This window comes from Globicephala melas, chromosome 6 (genome assembly GCF_963455315.2).
Source record: "Globicephala melas chromosome 6, mGloMel1.2, whole genome shotgun sequence".
NCBI classification, from domain to species: domain Eukaryota; kingdom Metazoa; phylum Chordata; class Mammalia; order Artiodactyla; family Delphinidae; genus Globicephala; species Globicephala melas.
In genome coordinates this window covers 87767162-87787639 of record NC_083319.1, presented here as the reverse complement: position 1 = coordinate 87787639, position 20478 = coordinate 87767162, and the positions used below count along the sequence as shown (strand labels likewise).

The 20478-nt window shown below is 37.6% G+C and overlaps 1 protein-coding gene across 9 annotated transcripts in view; it reads left to right on the top strand.

The window, feature by feature from the left end:
* Positions 1–20478, top strand: part of CDC14B (cell division cycle 14B) — a 101721-nt gene that overhangs the window by 28919 nt on the left and 52324 nt on the right. For 7 of the 9 annotated variants that reach the window (XM_030832895.2, XM_030832893.2, XM_060301122.1 and 4 more), the window contains 3 exons: positions 16862–16952; positions 17505–17580; positions 19929–20021. In XM_030832895.2, coding sequence (XP_030688755.2) covers positions 16862–16952; positions 17505–17580; positions 19929–20021 — 260 coding nt within the window. Of the gene's footprint in view, positions 1–15397; positions 15522–16861; positions 16953–17504; positions 17581–19928; positions 20022–20478 lie in introns of those variants that run through there. The other 2 variants (XM_030832902.2, XM_030832894.2) reach the window with 1 other exon arrangement.

The following is a 20478-nucleotide window of genomic DNA, read 5'->3' as shown; positions in this document are numbered from 1 at the left end:
AAAAACAACAACAAAAAAACTAGCTGCTGATGCTTTATTTAAACTGTCTGCACTGTGGTGGTAGATCTTGTCCTGGTTGGAAATAGCTGTTGTTTTCCCACACGTATTACGAGGGAAGTAGGGTACCCAGGTTGAGGGGAAGACAGTCTTGAAAGACTTCATTCCCCATCCCTCCCTTACTCTCCAGAAGAGTATATTTTCAATTATAAATGAACACCAAGATGTTCTAAAAACCCAAGTAAATACTGATAAAGTGAAAATTTCCTTCACCACCCCCCAGTCCCAGTGCCATCTCCATAAGCAGTTTGGTAGGGGTATTGTTTCAGTTACTTTTCTGTTTATTTACATTCAAATAAATTTGCCTGTGGCTTAAATTTGTTTTATCATTTTTACATGTATCTGTTGAACAACTAGTTTTTTAAAAAATAATTTGTCTTTGTATTACTGTGGAAATATTTCATATTGATCTACCTCATTAATTTTAAGTCATGGTATGACTGCCACAGTTTTATGTAATTATTCCTCTATTGCTAACAGTTAGTTCAGTTTACTTTTACTGCAGACTGTGCTACAGTAAACATCCTTACAGCTTCTTACTTGTCATATGCTACTTTTTCTCTGAGGTAGATGTGAAGAAGGGGGACTGGCTGGGTCAAGGGATACATGCATAACAGATTCTGCCAGCTTGCTCTCCAGAACACCTCTACCAATTTTCAGTCCCATCTTCCTTGTATAAAGGTAACAATTTCCCCACAACCTTTCCCTAACTGATAGCACTGTTAAATTTTTTTCCAGTTTGGTGGTGTGAAATACAATGTCATTGTTTTATACTTTTTATTTTTCTGTTTACTAGTTAGTTTAAACATCTCACCTTTTTTTGTCATTTCTATTTTTCTGACTTACCTTTGCTATACCTGACTCAATATTCTATGGGACTGTTTGCAATTTTAAGATATTTCATAGGAATTTAAAAATATTTGTATAATATGTATATTTTTTGTTATATAAGTTACAAATATTTTCTCCCAGTCAGTTGCTTTTTTAAAATAACTTTTATTTATTTTTTTAATTTAATTTTTATTTTTATACTGGAGTATAGTTGATTTACAGTGTTGTGTTTCAGGTGTACAGCAAAGTGATTCCATTATACATGTACATATATCCATTCTTTTTCAGATTTTTTCCCATATAGGTTATTACAGAATATTGCATAGAGTTCCCTGTGCTATACAGTAGGTCCTTGTTGATTATCTATTATATATATAGTAGTGTATATATGTTAATCCCAAATGCCTAATTTATCCCTCCCCCCCACCTTTCCCCTTTGGTAACCATAAGTTTGTTTTTGAAGTCTGTGGGTCTGTTTCTGTTTTGTAAATAAGTTCATTTGTATCATATTTTTAGATTCCACCTATAAGTGGTATCATATGATATTTGTTTTTCTTTGATTTACTCCACTTAGTATGATAATGTCTAGGTCCATCCATGTTGCTGCAAATGGCATTATTTCATTCTTTTTATGGCTGAGTAATCCATTGTATATATGTGCCATGTCTTCTTTATCAACTCTGTTGATGCACATTTAGGTTGCTCCCATGTCTTGGCTATTGTAAATAGTGCTGCAGTGAACATCGGGGTGCATGTATATTTTTGAATTATGGTTTTCTCAGGGTATATGCCCAATAGTGGGATTGCTGGGTTATATGGTAGTTCTATATTTAATTTTTAAAGGAATCTCCATACTGTTCTCCAGAGTGGCTGTATCAATGTACATTCCCACCAAGAATGCATGAGGGCTCCCTTTTCTCCACACCCTCTCCAGCATTTATTGTTTGTAGATTTTTTGATGATGGCCATTCTGACCGGTGTGAGGTGATACCTCATTGTAGTTTTGATTTGCACTTCTCTAATAGTTAGCAATGTTGAGCACCTTTTCATGTGCCTCTGGCCATCTGTATATCTTCTTTGGAGAAATTTCTGTTTAGGTTTTCTGCCCGTTTTTTGATTGTGGTTTTTCTTTTCTTTCTTTTTTTTTTTTTTTTGGATATTGAGCTGTATAAGCTGTTTGTATATTTTGAGATTAATCCCATGTCAGTTCTTTCATTTGCAAATATTTTCTCCCATTCTGAGGGTTGTCTTTTCATCTTGTTTATGGTTTCCTTTGCTGTGCAAACACTTTTAAGTTTAACTAGGTCCCATTTGTTTATTTTTGTTTTCATTTTCATTACTGTAGGAGGTGAATCCAAAAAGATATTTCTGCGATTTATGTTAGAGAGTGTTCTGCCTATGTTTTCCTCTAAGAGTTTTCAGTCTTACATTAGGTTTTTAATCCATTTTGAGTTTATTTTTGAATATGGTGTTAGAAAATGTTCTAATTTCATTCTTTTACATGTAGCTGTCCCATTTTCCTGGCACCACTTACTGAAGAGACTGTCTTTTCTCCATTGTATATTATTTGCTCCTTTGTTGTAGATTAATTGACCATAGGTGCGTGGGTTTATTTCTGGGCTTTCTATCCTGTTCCATTGATATACTTTTCTGTTTTTGTGCCAGTACCATACTGTTTTGATGACTGTAGCTTTGTAGTATAGTCTGAAGTCAGGGAGCCTGATTCCTCCAGCTCCATTTTTCTTGCTCACGATTACTTTGGCTATTCAGGGGTCTTCTGTATTTCCATACAAATTTAAAAAGTTTTTGTTCTAGTTCTGTGAAAAATGCCATTGGTAATTTGATAGGGATTGCATTGAATCTGTAGATTGCCTTGCGTAGTATAGTCATTTTGACAATATTGATACTTCCAATCCAAGAAAATGGTATATCTTTCCATCTGTGTCATCTTCGATTTCTTTCATCGGCGTCTTATAGTTTTCAGAGTACAGGTTTTTTGCCTCCTTAGGTAGGTTTATTCCTAAATATTTTAGTCTTTTTTATGCGATGGTAAATGGGATTGTTTCCCTAATATCTCTTTCTGAGCTTTCGTTGTTAGTGTATAGAAATGTGAGGGATATCTGTGTATTAATTTTGTATTCTGCAACTTTACCAAATTCATTGATGAATTCTAGTAGTTTTCTGATACCATCTTCAGGATTTTCTATGTATAGTATCATATTATCTGCAGATAGAGACAGTTTTACTTTTTCTTTTCCAATTTTGATTCCTTTTATTTCTTTTTTTTCTCTGATTGCCATGGCTGGGACTTCAGAACTGTGTTGAATAAAAGTGGCAAGAGTGGGCTTCCTGATCTTGGAGGAAATGCTTTCAGCTATTCACCGTTGAGTATGATGTTAGCTGAGGGTTTGTTGTATATGGCCTTTATTATGTTGAGGTAGGTTCCCTTTATGCCTACTTTCTGGAGAGTTTTGTTTGTTTGTTTGTTTTTTTATGAGGTACACAGGCCTCTCACTGTTGTGGCCTCTCCCATTGCGGAGCACAGGCTCCAGACGCGCAGGCTCAGTGGCCATGGCTCACGGGCCCAGCCGCTCCGCGGCATGTGGGATCTTCCTGGACCAGGGCACGAACCCATGTCCCCTGCACGGGCAGGCGGACTCTCAACCACTGTGCCACCAGGGAAGCTCTCTGGAGAGTTTTTATCATAAATCGGTGTTGAATTTTATCAGAAGCTTTTTCTGCATCTGTTGAGATGATCATATAGTTTTTATTCTTCAGTTTGTTAATGTGGCATATCTCACTGATTGATTTGCGGATATTGAAAAATTCTTTTTTTTAAAAAATTATTATTTATTTATTTTTGTCTGCATTGAGTCTTTGTTGCTGCACGTGGGCTTTCTCTAGTTGCGGTGAGTGGGGCTACTCTTCATTGCAGTGCATGGGCTTCTCATTGTGGTGGCTTCTTTTATTGCGGAGCACAGGCTCTAGGTGCGCGGGCTTCAGTAGTTGTGGCACGTGGGCTCAGTAGTTGTGGCTTGTGGGCTCTAGAGTGCAGGCTCAGTAGCTGTGGGGCACAGGCCTAGTTGCTCTGCGGCATGTGGGATCTCTCCAGACCAGGGCTCGAACCTGTGTCCCCTGCATTGGCAGGCGGATTCTTAACCACTGCACCACCAGGGAAGTCCCTGAAAATTCTTACCTTTGGGGGATAAATCCCACTTGATGATGGTGTATGATCCTTTTAATGTATTGTTGGATTTGGTTTGCTAGTATTTTGTTAAGGATTTTTGCATCTATGTTCATCAGTGATACTGGCCCGTAATTTTCCCTTTTTTTTTTTGTATATTTGTCTGGTTTTGGTATCAGGGTGGTAGTGGCCTCATAGAATGAGCTTGGGAGTTTTCCTTCCTCTGCAATTTTTTGGAACAGTTTCAGAAGGATAGGTGTTAACTCTTCTCTAAATGTTTGATAGAGGTCACTTGTGAAGCCATCTGGTCCTGGAATTTTGTTTGTTGGAAGTTCTTAATCACAGTTTCAATTTCAGTACTTGTGATTGGTCTCTTTGTATTTTCTATTTCTTCCTGGTTCAGTGTTGGAAGATTGTACCTTTCTAAGAACTTGTCCATTTCCTTCTAGGTTAAATAACTTAGATTTGCAGAAACATTACAAAGATACTACAGAGAGTTTCTGTATATTCTTCACCCAGTTTTAGTTTCATTGAATGTTATCATTTGTATTAGTTTGCTCAGGTTGCCATAATAAGATATACACGCTTATTGGCTTAAACAACAGAAATTTATTTTCTCACAATTCTTGAGGTTGGAATTCCAAGATCAAGGTGCCAGCAGGATTGGTTTCTGGTGAGACAGCTGCCTTCTTGCTGTGACCTCATGCGGCCTTTACTCTGTACTATGCATTCCTGGCGTCTTTTCCTCTTCTTATAAGGACACCAGTCCTATTGGATTAGGGCCCCACCCTTATGATCTCATTTAACCTTAATTACCTCTTTAAAGGCCCTATCGCTAAATATAGGCACACTGAGGGCTTGGGCTTCAACATATGAATTTGTGGGGAGGGGAGACACAATTCGGTTCATAACATCATCCTGCATTACCATGTGGCGTTAAGAAACCAACACTGGTTGGTATGTTACTGTTACATATACTCCAGACTTTATTCATGTTTCCCCAGTTTTCCCATTAATGTCCTTTTTCTATTCCAGCATTTAATCTAGGATACCACCTTGCATTTAGTTGTCATCTCCTTAGCCACTAAGGTTCATGAGAATTTCTCAGTTATGTTTTTCATGATATTGACAGTTTTGATGAGTATTGGTCAGGTATTTTGTAGAATGTCCCTCAAATTTTGTTTGATATTTTCTAATGACTAGACTGGATTTTTGGAATAAAATACCACACAGGAGAAGCACCCTTCTTGTTGGATCACATCTGGGGGTACATGACATCCACATAACATCACTGATGAATTATGAACACTTGGTTAAAGTAGTGTTGGCCAGGTTTCTCCTCTGTAAAGTTACTATCTTTTCCTTTCCATACTGTTGGGCTGGCCAAAAAGTTCATTCGGGTTTTTCACACGATGTTATGGGGAAACGAACGAACTTTTTGGCCAACTCAGTATATTCTTTGGAAGCAAGTCACTAAGTCCAACCCATACTCGAAGTTGAGGAGAGTTAAGCTCTACCTCTTAGAGGGAAGTATCTGTATATATTACTTGAAATTCTTGTATAAGGAAGATTGGTCTCTTCATTTATTTATTCAATCACTTTTTTATATCAGCATATATTCATGCATATTTATTTAAAAAATTTTTTTAAAGATTATTTTTTTTGATGTGGACCATTTTTAAAGTCTTCACTGAATTTGTTAAAATATTGCTTCTGTTTTATGTTTTGGTCTTTTTGGCCACAAGGCATGTGGGATCTTAGCTCTCTGACCAGGGATCAAACCCGAACCCCCTGCATTGGAAGGCAAAGTCTTAACCACTGGACCACCAGGGAAGTCCTCATGTTTATTTTATACTTTCAGTTATAATCCAATATTATATACTTACTTCATTGCTCAAATTGTTCCAGCTTTGGCTGTTGGGAGTTTTTTCAGGTTGAATCCTGTATTCTACTTTCTTCCCACCCCCTTTCTAAAAATATTTTAATGGTGTCTTTTGTAAATTTATCAAATCCTTTCTTTTTATAGCTTTTGCATTTTGTGTCTTAGTTTAAGACTTAAATATCTAAAGATATGTAACATTCAGGATAGGCTAGGTTATGCTGTGATGACAACCCCAACATCTTAGTGGCATGTAACAAGTAAAGGTTTATTTTTTATTCATGACACATGTCTATCACTGGCTAGTAAGAACTGTTATAAATCTTCTTACTTTTGTGACCCAGCTAGTGGAGCATAACTACTACACATATAACTTTTAATTCAGTATAACATAACTGAAGTCTAATTTATTTTATAATATACACAGATCTCTGTAATGTGTTGTAATGATTCATACATACACAGAAATGTGCACAAAGGGAACTTGATTGACAGCTTTGTACATCATGGGTAAGTAACTAGCAGAGAGATTGAGAAAGAGAATATCACTATACCCTAGAAACTACTCCTTTGTGCTCTTTCACAGTCACTCCCCTACCAAGAATAAACACTATCATAATTTTTAATTGCCATGGATTTGTCTGCCTTTGAAATCTATTTGAATGGAGTCAGACTGTGTGATGAAGCCATACTCTTGTTTGGCTTCTTTCACTACAGTGTGTTATTGAGAGTCATCCATGATGTTGTGCATGGTCAAAGTTCATTCACTCATTCTTACTGGTATATAATATTCAACTGTGAGAAGGTACCACAGTGTTTCAGTCCACCATTTCTAGACATTTGATTTGTTTTCAGTTTTTGGCTATTACAAATAATGATTCTATAAACCACTGTACCTTTCTTGATGAACATGTGTATGCATTTCTGTTGTATATATGCCTAGAAGTGGAATTACTGAGTCAAAAGATGTGTGATGTTCATTTTTTATAAATATGGCCAGTTTTCTAAAATGGCTCTATTTCAGCTATTATCTTTTTCGGTACACGGGCCTCTCACTGTTGTGGCCTCTCCGTTGCGGAGCACAGGCTCCAGACGCTCAGGCTCAGCGGCCATGGCTCACGGGCCTAGCCGCTGCACGGCATGTGGGATCTTCCCGGACCGGGGCATGAACCCGTGTCCCCTGCATCGGCAGGCAGACTCTCAACCACTGCGCCACCAGGGAAGCCCTCAGCTATTATCTCGATTGCTGCTGGTCAGAGGGAAAGAGAGTTCTATAGGGTTTTGTACCATCAATTAAATGGGCTGGCCTGGAAGTCATATCTTTCATCTCTACTCATTTAATCTCAGAGGAGTCAGGACAATCCTACCATGGCCTGGAATGTAGGGAACCAGAACTATTATGTTCAGCTTTTTAATCCAGGTAGAATTTATTTTTGTTTGTGAATGGTGTGACAGAGGGAGCCTTTTTTTAGGCAGATGATTTTCTTCAGATTTTTGTTTAAGCATATTCCACAGATTTTAACATGAATTCTTATTGAGATTAATTTTAAAATAATTTGTGATGAATTGTTTTATTAATTTTGGGGGGACGCTGTGTTGGGTCTTTGTTGCTGTGTGGGCTTTCTCTAGTTGAGGCGAGCGGGGGCTGCTCTTCGTTGCGGTGCGCGGGCTTCTCATTGTGGTGGCTTCTCTTGTTGCAGAGCATGGGCTCTAGGCGCATGGGCTCAGTAGTTGTGACTTGTGGGCTCTAGAGCACAGGCTCAGTAGTTGTGGCGCATAGGCTTAGTTGCTCCGCAGCATGTGGGATCTTCCTGGACCAGGGCTCAAACCCATGTCCCCTGCATTGGCAGGCAGATTCTTACGCACTGTGCCACCAGGGAAGCCCTGTTGAATTCTCTTTTAATTTCCCTTTGTTGCAAGTTATTTAGAAATGGGTTTTAAACATTTGCATGTTGATAGATTTTTGCTTGTTGTATTTTCATCAATGAATTTCAAATTTTGTATTGTGTTAACTGTATGATCTGTATGTATGATCTTTGCTTTCCTGAATTTGTTGTGATTTCCTTGTGACGTAATATGTGATGACTTCAGTGAATATCCTATGTTTTGAAAAGTTTGTGCTCTCTGTTGAAAATGGTTCTCTGTATTTACTAGATCAGGCTTCTAATTACTTATTTTATTTTTTGGAGGTGTGTTAACCTATTATTATGGGTTTACTAATTTTTCCTATTTTCACTAGTTTTTGTGTTATAGATTTAAAATCTTTTGTCATAAGGTGTGTGATGGTTGTAATCTCTTGTTAGATTACATAATCGTGAAACATCTTTGTCTTTATTGTTATTTGCTGTGAATTCTGTTTCATCTGCTGTTGATATTAATATACCTGCTCTTTTTCCTGGCAACTGTATAGCATACCATTTTCTGTCCTTTGATTTAAATATTTTTATATGGTTTTGTTTTAATTATCTCTATTAAACAATATATAGGTTGAATTTTTTTAAACTCAATTTGAAAAAAAATCTAATAGGTGAATTTAAATATTTTGCATGTTTTATTTTTACTGATATGTTTGGACTTATTTTGTTTTCTCTTTGCCATGCTTCTTCTTGCTGTTTGGTGCCTTGATCACGTTTTCTTAGTTTTATTTTTTCACTGGCTCCAGTGATTTGAAAGGTATAAAAACTATTAAAATTCTTCTAGTGGCTCCCTTTTAAAAATTCATTTACAAAATATTTTAGAAATATAGGTGAATATGGAGACTAACATAATTTGGGGGGAGGGTGTCTGGAGCATCTTTAGACAAGATTACTCTTTTCCCCACCTTAATTCTGTACTAATTCTTTGAGGAACATAAGAGTTAAACAGATAAAGATTAAAATGTAAGCTTTATTACTGATAACATTATGGGGCTTGGTTTATACCTGTGTACATTTAGATCTGTAGGCAAGTGGAATTACTTACACAAGCAGTCACTGGCAACCCCAGGGATAAATCCAGATGGTGCATCTGCAAACTGGTGGAGCCTCCATCATCTTGGATCCTTGGGCTGAACATAGCCCCCCAGCAAGAAATAGCCTCTGTTGTAAATTAAATCACTAAGATTTCAGGGTTATTTTTGCCATACCTTACTCTGACTAATAAACTCAATTCATCACAGGACATAGAGTAGACCAAAACCATACTCACTGTAGGTAGATTGGAAAAAGAGGAGCAAGGTAGGACAATTAGGTTTCTTCTTTTGTGAATTTCTTACTCCCATCCTCTGCCCATTTATTTGTTGGGGTGTTAGCTTTTTTCTCTTTGATTCATAGTTCTTTGTAAATTCTGAATACTAATCCTTGTTGCTTTTATGCATTGTACCTATCTTCCTAGTCTGTGAGTTATCTTTTTAAATTTTGTTTTTGGGGTCTTATGTTGAGCAGAAACATTACATATTCATATAATCAAATTTCTCAATCTTTTTGCTTTATAGTTTGAGCTTTTTAAGTCTTGTTTAAAAAAAAATCCATCCCTACTCCACTGTTATGAGTTATTTTTCTATATTCTAAGACTTGGCAAAGCTTTTCTTCTCATAGCTAGGCTTTTAATCCACCTGAGATTTTTTTCTTCTTTGGGGGTTGGTGGCCTGTGTATGAGATGAGGATCGTGAATTTCCCCCCTCCTTCCACCCCAGACAATATGGACAACCAATTGTCACCACACCACGTGTGTTGAGCATTCTTACTTTTCCCATCGATGTGTAATGCGTGTCATAAGGGAAGTTTCTGTGTATGTGTAGTCTCTTACTGGGCTGTTGTATATAATAGATAAAGATCTAGTATATCTGTTCCAATTCTACAAGCCTAAATTATTGTAAGTTTTAATATTTGGTAGGGCAAGGGTTCCCTTCTTGTTTGTTTTCAAAATGGTCTCGGTTCTTCTTGGACCTGTGGTCTTCTAGATTAATTTTGGGATCAGCTTGTTAGGTTCTGTGGAAAGCTCTGTTGAGATTTTGATAAGAGTTGCATTTAGTTTGAGGGAAATTACCATCTTTGTGACATTGAATCTTCCCATTAAAAACCTGCTTTATGGGGTGTGTGTGTGATGAATTGGGAGATTGGGATTGACATATATAAACTAATATGTATAAAATGGCTAACTAATAAGAACCTGCTGTATAAAAAAATAAATAAAATTTTAGAAAAACCCTGCTTTATCTTTCCATATGTCCATAAATAATTAAGCACTTATATTTCATAAATTAGTTATTACAAGTCGTATATAGAAAAACTCCTGATTTTTGCATTAATCATCTATATCCAGAAATAAATAAATGTTTACAAACATTTATTTATTTATTCTAATAGTTTGTCTGCAGATTCTTTTGTAATTTCTAGGCAGACAATCGTCTGTAAATAAGGACAATTTTGTTTCTTCCTTTCTAAGTCTTCTCTCTTATTTCTTTTTCTTATCTTGGCATCAGTGAGTATTTCCAGTTATTACATTATTAAATAGGAGTAATGGTAGTAGGAATTTTTTTCTTGTTTTTCATTTCAGGGAGATACTTACAAAGTTAAGGCGTGAAGTATTATATTTTGCTAGAGGTATTTGGAAGATAATCTATCAGTTTAAGGAAGTTCTCTTTTAGTCCCATTGTATAAAGGCTTAATTGGGAATGAGTTGATTTTAATGACTTCTGTAGTTAATGACATAATTATGTGGCTTTCTTCTGTAATCTATTCATGATGTTGGACTTTTTAATGTTGAGCCACTGGTAAGATTAATTTTCTTTTAATATGCTATTGGCTATTTGTATTTCTTTTCTGAATTGAGTGTTCGTAGCCTTTATAGATTTTTATTTTCTGTTGGGTTGTTATATTGCTTTACAGATACTTTTTATCAGTTGTGATGATTAGCCCTTTATTATATATTTTCTGTAAGTTTCTGTTGCTTTTTTTCCTTTATAACTTTTGAGTTTTGTGTCATGCTTAAAAACCCCATTTAAATTGTAAAATTATTTGCTATAATTTTATAGTTACCTGAAAGATTTTTTTTTTTTTTTTTTTTTTTTTTTATGCTGTACTTGGGCCTCTCACTGTTGTGGCCTCTCCCGTTGTGGAGCACAAGCTCCGGACGCGCAGGCTCAGCGGCCATGGCTCACGGGCCCAGCTGCTCCGCGGCATGTGGGATCTTCCCGGACCGGGGCACGAACCCATGTCCCCTGCATCGGCAGGCGGACTCTCAACCACTGCACCACCAGGGAAGCCCCTACCTGAAAGATTTTAAAAACTTATTTCAACTGGTATTTGTTTTATATAGTATGTGAGATTGGAACCTCATTTTCTTTTCATACTTTGACATTTGTCCCTTATTGAATATGGCTTTCTTTGTGACTGATTTGAAAAACCAGTTTTCTCATATACTAGGTTTTCATATATGCCTTGGTTCATGTTTCTGTGTTGCTGTGCTAAAATAGTATTGTTTTAATTACTCTTGCTTTATATTAAGGCAAGTCTCTGAGGCAGGAATTTAAAAATCTCAGGCTTCACCCAAATAGTCTGTGTTCAGATCCTAATTCTGCTACTGTACAAGTTTTGTGACTCTGCTCAGGTTAGTCATTTTGCCTCTTTAAGGTTAGGTTTCCTTTCTGGGAAAATATTGATAGTTGTAGTAGTATTTGCTTTGTAGGTTGTAATGAGCTTATTAATATAATACCTGGCACTAAACTCTCAATAATTGTTAGCTGCCATTGTTTTAGGGGATACTGCTTCTTTTTATTAATCAGTAGTTTTATGAACATTTCTTCTTCTGCTCCCCTTGGTCACTACTTATCTCAAAGAATGAGGGACTAATAATAGATGAGAGCGATGGCTATTGACCCTCTCTGAGGGACAGTCACTGTTCAGGTGGAGCCTGTTCTTTGGCCTGTTCTCTCTTGTTTCCGAGGGGTGTGATTCTCTCTTCTGCTTTTCTTACAGTTAGCTCACCAAGGGCAGACTTCCCTATCCAATAGAGAAGCTTTGCACTTCTCCATTTCCTCTGCCAGGACTTGTGAAGTCAGTCTAGTTCCAGGGGGGAACAGAAATAGTGAGAAGTTCATTGTGTCCATAGTAGAGTTATTTTAATCATTTCTACTAAAATGTAGATACTGTATTATCATTGCCACCTGACTGCTATATATATTTCTCAATTGGTTTAGAACAGTGGTCCCCAACCTTTTTGGCACCAGGCACCAGTTTCGTGGAAGACAGTTTTTCCAAGGATGGGGCGGGGGAGGGGGGGAATGGTTTCAGGATGATTCAAGCACATTGATTTATTATGGTCTCTGTGCAGTCAAACCACTCTGCTAATGATAATCTGTATTTGCAGCCGCTTCCCAGCTCACTGCATCAGCTCCACCTCAGATGATCAGGCATTAGATTCTCATAAGGAGCGCGCAGCCTAGATCCCTCCCACGCGCAGTTCACAGTAGGGTTCACGCTCCTATGAGAATCTAATGCCACCACTGATCTGATAGGAGGTAGAGCTCGGGTGGTAATGCCAGCAATGGGGAGCGGCTGTAAATACAGATGAAGCTTTGCTTTCTTGCCCGCTGTTCACCTCCTGCTGTTCCACCTGGTTCCTAACAGGCCACGGACCAGTACTGGTCCATGGCCTGGGGGTTGGGGACCCCTGGTTTAGAACATACCTCTCTCTGTTTTATGATTAACTGTCCCCCAGATAGCTAGTTGTTATGCAGGAAAATGTTATTCATTTATTTAACAAATATTTATTAAAGAAAGAAGTAGTAAACTGAAGGCCCAAAAGCCAAATCAGAACTGTAGACAAATTTGGCACAAGGATGGATTTTGAATGTTTTTGTCAGTATTTTAAAACCATGAGATTTCATTTCTTTCTACTGTATTATATCAGTCAAAGAAGCAGGAATGGTGACATTATGTGATGGGGTATAGAGGGAAGAGAGTTTACCACTTCAGTTTTTGACAACATACACATTAAAGGGAGGACAACAAACACATTAAAGGGAGGATACGTATGTTTACAATAGGATTATAAGTTTAATCATGAACTTTTATTTTTATTTTTATTTTGCGGTACGCGGGCTTCTCACCGTTGTGGCCTCTCCCGTTGCGGAGCACAGGCTCCGGACGCGCAGGCTCAGTGGCCATGGCTCACGGGCCCAGCCGCTCCGCGGCATGTGGGATCTTCCCAGACCGGGGCACGAACCCGCGTCCCCTGTATCAGTAGGCGGACTCTCAACCACTGTGCCACCAGGGAAGCCCTAATCACGAACTTTTAAGCAAAACGTAAAGAGACCTGTTTTCTAGCTTCAGGTTTCTAATAAATAGCTCTCATCCCAGCACTCTAGCCTCTGTTGTGGTTTATCACAATATGACTCTAACAATAGAATTTTGGGAATATATTGTGCAGAGATAATTGGACATAAAATATCAGTGATTCCTCCCCGACCTGTAATATATACAATATTTCCTAGGGAACTGAATTTCAGGTTTGGACTTGGAGGGAAAACCTCTCCCCATTTCCTTCCAGTTTTATTTGGGTTTGTTAAAAGAAACTGGATTTCAAGAGATGGTAGCAAGGAAGAGGTTACTAAGAAGTTCTGTTATTTAAATGTGTGCAAAGGACATTTTCCATATTGTCTTATACTACGTTTACTGAATGCTTCATATCTTGATGAAGAGTCAGCCTTGGGAAAACACTTTTAGCCCACAGGTTCACTTTTCAAAAGCTTCATAATTTTGAATAGGTAATATATGTTACAAAATTCAAAAGTTACAAAAACGAATAAATCTTTCTTACCCTTCCCTATATACAGATACTCAGTTTCCCCTTATAAAGGCAAACACCAGTTTCTTGTGTTTCCTTCCAGAGATATGCAAGATTTCGTATACAATCATATACATTTGTGTTTTAAATACCTATAAATCATCCAGCCTGTAAACACCTATAACGCTGTCCATCTTGGCAATCTTGCCCGTGTTCAATTTTCAGTCTTGGAAATTTCTGCCAAATTGCCCTTTGTTGCCCTTCATGGAGGTTGTCCCAGTTTATGTTCTAACCCACAGGCAGTGAGAGTACCTGTTTCCCCACCTCACCAACACAGTGCCTTATCAAACTCCTTTCATTTTTGCCAGTCTGAAGGAACAGTAGTACCTTGTAGTTTAAATTTGCATTTTTGCAATAACATAAAATTGAAGTTGGGCATCTTCTTGAGATGTACTTGAAATATTTTTCCAGTTTATCCCTTGAATTTGTGTTTATTGCCATGAAGACCATTTAAAAAATGCTTATTAGTTTAACAGATTCTCATGGCTTTTAGATTTTGTTTCATTTAGAAAGGCATTCTTTATTAAAAAATAATTAATGGTTTTGTTTTTTTTACATTTAAAGTCTTTGATCTGGAAGTTTAAATAAGGGTAGTAGGTATGCAGCTTTACTTTTGAGGCAAAAATGTATATATTGTGATATATAATGTGTATATTGTATTGAGATGATAAATAAAGTGTAATTCTTGGGAAAGAGTTGTTACTGTATTGCTTGTTCGTTTTAAGGGAGAGTCATTGAAAATTTTTTTCACGGATTATTAAAGTAACACTTTTCTGTAGGAAATTTAGAAGAATACAGGAGGGAATAAAAATCAACCATAATTCCACTACCATATTATATATAACAAAATTGGGACCGTACTCATACTGCAACTTATTTTTTTCTCACTTGATACTAACATAGGAACTTAGGTTTAGAAAATAAATTGTCGTTTACCATGGTGTCAGAATTTTTTTCAACCATTCTAATATTTTTCTGAGGCGAAATCTGAGGCCCTTAAAGGAATGAATGACCTCGGCTTTAGGCATACCTTTAAATTTTGAACAGTTTTAAAGTGCTGCATTTTAAATGAGACACCAGCACTCAGGCGAGCCCGACATTCAGCGGGTTTCGACTCCAGAGAGGACGGAGCTCCAGGCCGGCCGGGGTCCTCGAGCCTGGCCGCTGGCCTCTCAGCCCAGCCTGGCTGCAGTGCCCCCTGGTGGCGGAGGCAAGGGCGGCCAAGCACGAGGCTGACGGTCAGATCCACCGCTGAACCCTTCTCTTCCGAGAAATCCTTTTAGTCGCTTTGGGAGCCGCTTTCTTCGCATTTGCCTGTCTGAGCCTTTGCCGCACACGCCGACTTTGAGCGCAGAATTGCGCCGCTAGAGCGCCCTGGCGCTGCAGACGACCGCCAGGTGTCCCCGAGGCGGGGCGAAGCTCAGCCCCGGCGCCTGGGGCTGGTTTCCGCGCCCCGCTCCCTCGTTACCCCGTCTGGGGAGTTTGAGAAGTTTTGAACTTCCGGGTTGGCTCTCCCGGGCTTGCGGTGTGGTGGCCAGCCGAAGGGCGTCGCTGTGCCCAGTGTTTGGGCGTGTCCCTTTAAACTTTTTTGTTTTTTAAACTTCGGGGGTGTAGTCACGGCCCTCCTCTCTCTGCGAGTTGCTCCCTGGCCACCCGGTCCTTCCCTCCGCCCCGCCGTCCAGATGCTGTGGATCATGAGCCTGAAGGGCGCAGGGACCCTTCTGGTGACCGAGGTGATCAAAGGTTAGTGTGGAGGGTGCGCCCTCGGGACACCCCCTATTTAGAGGGCATCGGGCAGTGCACGGGGGTCGAGGAGGCCCCCATTGATGACCAAGATGTGCCTTTAAGCTTCGGTGCCAGGGCCGATGCTGTCTCTTGGGAGTGGGTGGCCTCCTGGGACTCCTAGTCACCAGGCGTGGTCCTGCCTTGGGGCGAATCCGCACAGATGTGTGCAGTTCGGACCCTTGTGTCCTTACACCATGGCTGGTGGGCTCTCCACCTCAGGGAGCAAAATCCGTAGTCACTGCATGGGGATCAAGGGTCATTTTTGGTTGAAAAGGAGTCAGCCCCGTCATCCGTTTGGGTGTCTGTGGTTGCAGGACATTTAAGTTGAGGCGTTTATAGGGAAATAAATACAGCAATTGTGTGTACTGAATTGTTTAAATTACTATTATAAAAATTGTTTAAATTACTATTTGGGGAAAGGATGCCAGCTGGCATCCTTTGTTCCTTACTATTTTAAGGGCTGTACTTAATTTTGCCACAATTTGAATCTAAGTATTCTACTAGCACTATTACTAGTATTACTACTGCTAGGTATTAAGGATGACTTTGCTTCACCAAGGATTTTTAGGCAATTCCTTTTGGGGTGGGGCGGGAGAGGAAGGGTGGCGCCTCTGAACCTTACCCTGTTACCATTCTTGCTAAACCTCACAGCAGCCTAACTGCTTTTATGCAACGCAGGTTCATCTCATACTTATCCTGCAGAATACTCTCATTTGCCTCTGCTATAATGGTCCGATTGTAAAAATCATTACAAAAGTAGTGATTCCGAATCAAAAAATAAGTAGCGACCCCTAAGAACATTGGATAAACATGTGGTTTGTTTTGTGTGTTATAGCCGTAAACATTAATTTTGAAGCAATTTTGAAAGCGTTTTCTCTCTACTTAGAACATAGTTTCTTATTGAAATGACTTTTCAGGATGTCTTGAAAACATAGCGAAACATAGGGAAAGTCATCCAGGCTGGTGGTCCAGCTATCAAATGCATGCTGCCACTTACCGAAATTTCTTAGTGCAGGGTAAAGTTTTCCAGAAATCAAGCCGTATCGCTGTATGAAAAGTCATTTACCGCTGTTGAAACTTATATTAAAGGCAATTTCTCCTTTTTAAAAATTGCTTACTTATTATTACCCACCAAAATAGCCAGAACATTTTGAAGTTACTCACTGATAACCTTACCATCTGAAACATGCATGGGAAAAAAATAAAAATTTGACTTCATCTGAAAAGAGTTGCAACATGATATATGAAACGTTTTTTAATGATGTGAAGGAAGGAACATTACAATTTTTCCATTTCAGATCGCCTTTGTTTTGCCATTCTCTACAGCAGACCAAAGAGTTCATCAAATGTACATTATTTCAGCATAGATAATGAACTTGAATATGAAAAGTAAGTATTGCTTTTTCAAAGATTGTTAGTAACGTTTTTTTATTTTGAAGAATCTAAAGGTATGTTTATAAAATTGGAACATTACAAATCTGTTGACTGTTAGTTGCAGGATACTTTTTGCTTTAACCCTTGGTAATAAAATAGATCCTTAGGGAAAAAAATCAGAATGAAAGAACCTTCCTAAATTTAACAATTTACATTTGAAATTCTAACAGTTTACAGTATAATGAGATATAAACTAGAGTACTAAGATGTTGTGTTTTTGCCAGTGGAAAAAAATGTGTGGAAAAACAGCTTTTTTATTCAGAAAGTATTTTTTATTATTTGTTATTTGAGGTTAGATTTAGGCATTTTAACACTTGTCAGGTATTTTAATAGTCATCTTTTACCAGAGTATTTCTTCCATTAGTAAGGCAGTACCTTTAAGTTGTGTGACCTATAATAATTTGGTGTGTGCTTTCTTGCTTTATTTTGATGTTGTAGCTACAAAAAGGCATTTATATTCAAAGCATCTGGAATATACATACACATTTTTGTTTTTCATTTTTGCAGCTTCTACGCAGATTTTGGACCACTCAATCTAGCAATGGTTTACAGATACTGCTGCAAGATTAATAAGAAATTAAAGGTAAAGTATTCCTTACGGAAGATTTCACTTAAGTAATCATTGTTAGCCTGATCTTGCAGGGAGGAAGGGAAATCTGTTTTTAAAAAGGAAATGTCATGTTTTTCACTGGAGTGGTGTTTGAGACATACATGTGGTTTATTGTTTTATAAAGTCATAGTATATCTATTTGTTTTCCAGAGTTTTGATGAATGGCTTAAGTTTGGGTCATTTGGTTCTGGTTTGGATTGGTGATGCTCATATACTTGAAAAGCCAAAGTTCAGATGGTCAATAAAGTGAACCGCTTATTGTCTGAGCCAGTGGAACTGTAACCTAACAAGAGGAGCTGTCCTTCCTTTGGTCATTGTTCTTTCTGCCTTCACTTTGATAGGGAGTGTTAGGAAAACTAAGAGAAATTGGATTCATCTTACTTTATTTCATTATGCCTTGAATCTCGCATGATATCGTACTACTTGTGACTCTTCACTATGACCCTTTACGCCTATGATTAAGGAGCAGAGAAGCAAGGGCAGACAGCATACAGTCTTTAAGACTGTATCACTGAATTGTAAGAGTGTATTACTATTAGTTTGAACTTAGACCTTATTCATTTATTTTAAAAAACTCTGAATTGTTGGTCATGTACAATAAAAGGTGTTCATATACTGCTAGCAATTCTAAGAGTCACTGTGTATTCTCAAGTAGAAATACTGGATTTGGGGGGGCAGGTGCTTTTTAAAAAAAGTTTATTCAGCTGATTACTTATTAAACTACTACACAGAAATAAAATTCATTTTCAATTAAAAATTAAATTATACTAAAAATTTATGGGTGAGTAAGGCAGATCTATTTCCCCTTGAACATCAGACTTAAAATTCCACACCATAAATGCTAGAAGCATCTGTCAGAAGTTACTAATATGTAAAAAGGAAGTTGCAGCGTTGCTTTTTCTTTTTTCTATTAAATTTGTATTCACTAGAGATGTATACAGAGATGGAGACTCTTCTTTCTGGACTTTATTCCTCCCTGGAACAGGAATATAAGCATTTGTGGCCTTGGGTATTTATGTTCCCCCCATCCCGTTTTTCCAGTTGCCAGTGGCAGGTTTTTTGTTTCATACAGGGCTGAGAAGCTAAAAATAATTTCCTTTTCCCCTACTGGTGTTCCTTTACTTTAATTTTGAAAGTTTTTTGTTTGTTTTAAACATACTTGGCCATCCTTTTATCCTTTGGGTCAACCAAGAACATATTTGTCCTTTTTTCAAACTTTAAAAAAAAATTATTTACCAGAACAGCTTTCAGTGTTGACCATCCCACCTGACTGAAACTTAATCCCTATTCAATTAATAGAGGTAAAAGTGTGTTGAGAATTTCTATTAAGAGTGTCTTGTGTGTATGCTGCTTGAGGGCTGGTTGGGTTGTTGTTTTTCTTTAAATCAACTTGGATTTCTTACTCTGTGTAAACAACTAAAAGAAAATATGTAACATTCATCATTGAAATACCCAAACATTGGCTCACAGAAGCAAAAGAATACTGTGCTTATTCAACTGAATATATCCTGTTTCTTACCCTTACTTGAAATGTTGTCTACTCACATTTGTGAAGTACAGGTGAGGAAGAGCTAATAAATCATGTGTTCCTTTGGTTTTTAAATTCCATATCCTTTTTATTTTTAACTTTTTATTGAAGCACAATGTATATACAGAAATATGTATAGATCGTGAATATACAGCTCAATGCATTTTACAAACTGAATATACATGGATAGTCATCGGGATCATCAGAACAAGAACAGAACATTAGCAACACCCCAGAAGAGCCCACTTGTGCTCTCTTGGTTATCTCTGTACCACCCTCCTCACTCCACCCCTCCCTACCCCATTCACTATCCTGATTTCTAACAGAATGAATTATTTTTGCCCATTCTTATACCCTTTGATGTTAATTTAAAGGTTTTGGGGAGAGATTAACAAAAAAAGTCAGACAGTAGGAAAAGGAAAGAAAAGGTCTCTCCTACTACCTTTTCCAGCTTTTTATGTATTCTTTCAGAGGTAGTCTATACTTAAAGTGTATCTGTTCATAGCTCCTGTCCTACCTTTTTAAAAAATTGAAGTGTAGTTGATTTATGATATCATATTAGTTTCAGGTTTCTCCTCTCCCACCCTTTAATTGTACATTTGTTCTACTCCAAGGGTATGTCTTCTATGGGAAGGTACATGGTATTTTTGGGTATCAAAGTTTATCTTTTTAAGTCTTGCTAATATGAATGCTTCAACATTATGAGGTTTGGAATTTATTTTAATCACAAAATAAAGTTTTAGAAAACTTGAAATTAGAAAGGAAATACTAACAGCTGTTTATCTTTATGCAGTCCATTACAATGATGAGGAAGAAAATTATTCATTTTACTGGCCCTGATCAGAGAAAACAGGCAAATGCTGCTTTCCTTGTTGGATGTTATATGGTAAGTATTTAACTACTTTTCTAACGTATTAGTGAAAATACATACAACAGTGGTACTTTAAATTTGTGGTTGAAATTTTGAAATTACTTTTTCTTAGACATCTTGATTTCTTTCCAGAAAGAACATGTTTTGCTTTATAAAAATTGACCAACTGGGAAAGGCTATGGAGGGGGGAAGGGGTATGTGGGAGATCTCTGTACCTTATACTCGGTTTTGCTGTTCTGAACCTAAAACTGCTCTAAAAAAGTCTATTTTTAAAAAAATTGACCAACTAGTGTGAAAACCTTTTTATGTGTTACGGCACTTAAGGTTAGAAAATAATGCCCCAAATCTGTGTTTTTATTAACTCATGATCCATTTAGTAAAGTTGTGAAGGTGGAATCAGGACCAATAATTGATTTAAAACAAAAACAAAAAACATCAAAAGTGTATCACATGAGGTAAGAGTGCTGTATAA